Source organism: Thalia democratica, chromosome 4 (genome assembly GCF_965202585.1).
Source record: "Thalia democratica chromosome 4, ktThaDemo2.hap1.1, whole genome shotgun sequence".
Classification (NCBI taxonomy): domain Eukaryota; kingdom Metazoa; phylum Chordata; class Thaliacea; order Salpida; family Salpidae; genus Thalia; species Thalia democratica.
The window spans coordinates 20874694-20876384 of NC_139168.1; the positions used below are offsets into that span (position 1 = coordinate 20874694).

The 1691-nt window shown below is 31.0% G+C and overlaps 1 protein-coding gene across 1 annotated transcript; it reads left to right on the forward strand.

The window, feature by feature from the left end:
• Nucleotides 1–398: 398 nt before the first annotated feature.
• Nucleotides 399–1517, forward strand: LOC145833119 (leukocyte elastase inhibitor A-like). The gene has a single exon (XM_082940320.1). It carries the CDS (start codon nt 399–401, stop codon nt 1515–1517), a length of 1119 nt encoding a protein of 372 aa, XP_082796446.1.
• Nucleotides 1518–1691: the final 174 nt, after the last annotated feature.

Here is a 1691-nt window from a genome sequence, read left to right on the forward strand (position 1 = left end):
TGTTGTTTTAGTATTTTTTTGCCATACTATTATTTTGATAAGACTTACAGATTTTATTCTTTTTTTTACGTTCAAAGATATTTTTTTAACCTTATAAAATATAGATGTAAAATTAGAATTTAATACCAGTATAATTAACTTTAAAGACATTTTAAAAATTTATAACTAATTCATGCTATTTTTGAGGTGAAGTATCTTTAAATGTTATATAAAAATTTTAATAGTTTTAATTATATCAGTACAATTAAAAGCTTCAATGAAAAGTAAAATGTAAAAAGTCTTTAACTATTTAACTGTTCAAGCTAAAACATAAAATGTACAACTTGTACAAACACATTCAAAAATCTCGATTAAACATAATATTTTACTTTTCAAGGTTAGTAGGGTTTAAAATCATTATGAATGTAAATTCGTTTGATGTCAATCTTTTTAATAAGCTTTGTGAAAGCAATGATGAAAACAAGAACATTTTCTTTTCACCACTGAGCGTTTCGCTTGCTCTTTCCATGCTGCTTATAGGTTCTAATGGAGCAACCAAGAAGCAGCTTGAAGAGGCACTAGGAATTGTGAAGGATGAACAACTTCTTTCAAATCTTAAAAAGCTGAATGATGTACTGACTTACAACTCCAAATACTTACAAATCAAGCTTGCTAATTCTGTCTTTCCTTCAGAAGAATTTGAAATTGATGCTAACTACAAACGTAACATGGAATCTGCTTTTAAAAGCCAAATTCAGTCTTTAGACTACGAGGAGAATGCAGACAAATCGAAAACTACAATCAATAAATGGGTTGCAGATTGTACTAATGGGAAAATTAAAGATCTGTTTAGCGACTTGGACTCTGATACTGTATGCGTTCTAGTTAGTTGTATCTACTTCAAAGGTGATTGGTATGATAAGTTCAAGTTAAGTGACACTAGAGATGCTCCATTCTATTGTACCGAAGAAAAAACTTCTACTGTAAAAATGATGAAACAGGAAAAGTACTATTCGTTTGCTTCATTTGATGAAAAAGGGTTCAAGTGTGTGGAAATTCATTACAAGCTAGTAGATTTCAGAATGCTGATAATTTTACCTGATGAAAGGTTTGGATTGAAAAATGTGATCAAAAAACTAGACGTCCAAACTATTGAAAGTCTTAAAGACCCTAGTAGTTTCAGTGAAACGCGAATTTTGTTGAAAATGCCAAAGTTCAAAATCGAATTTGAAGCAAGCTTGTACGAAACTCTGCGCTCGTTGGGAATTAAAGACGCTTTTGATAAGAAAAAATCTGACTTGAGCGCAATGTTTGCAGGAGATTCAAGACTTTTTGTGACTGAAGTTGTTCACAAGGCTTTCATTGAGACAAGTGAAGAAGGTACTGAAGCTGCTGCAGCAACTGGAGTTAAAGTGAGTCGTGTTAAACAAAGTTCAAGAGGTACTAGAAAAATCTATTTCACAGTTGATCATCCTTTTTTGTTCATGATATTATACGAAGACCAAACTTTGTTCACGGGTAAAGTTACTTCGTTGTAAATTATCTTAACTAGTTATTTTTGTGAGCTTTTTGTATTTCTAAGTTGTGTTTAATGTTGTGCAAAGTTTTCGTTTGAGATGTTTTGATTAGGAACCGGTTTTCTTTCTGTACTCCTGCTTTTTGTTCTCATACTCATAACATATTGACTTGTTTATGTATTAAAGCTTAATGGA

What these genes read in the sequence shown, in the direction of transcription:
- LOC145833119 (XM_082940320.1), top strand. Translation starts at nt 399, where the DNA reads ATGAATGTAAATTCGTTTGATGTCAATCTTTTTAATAAGCTTTGTGAA.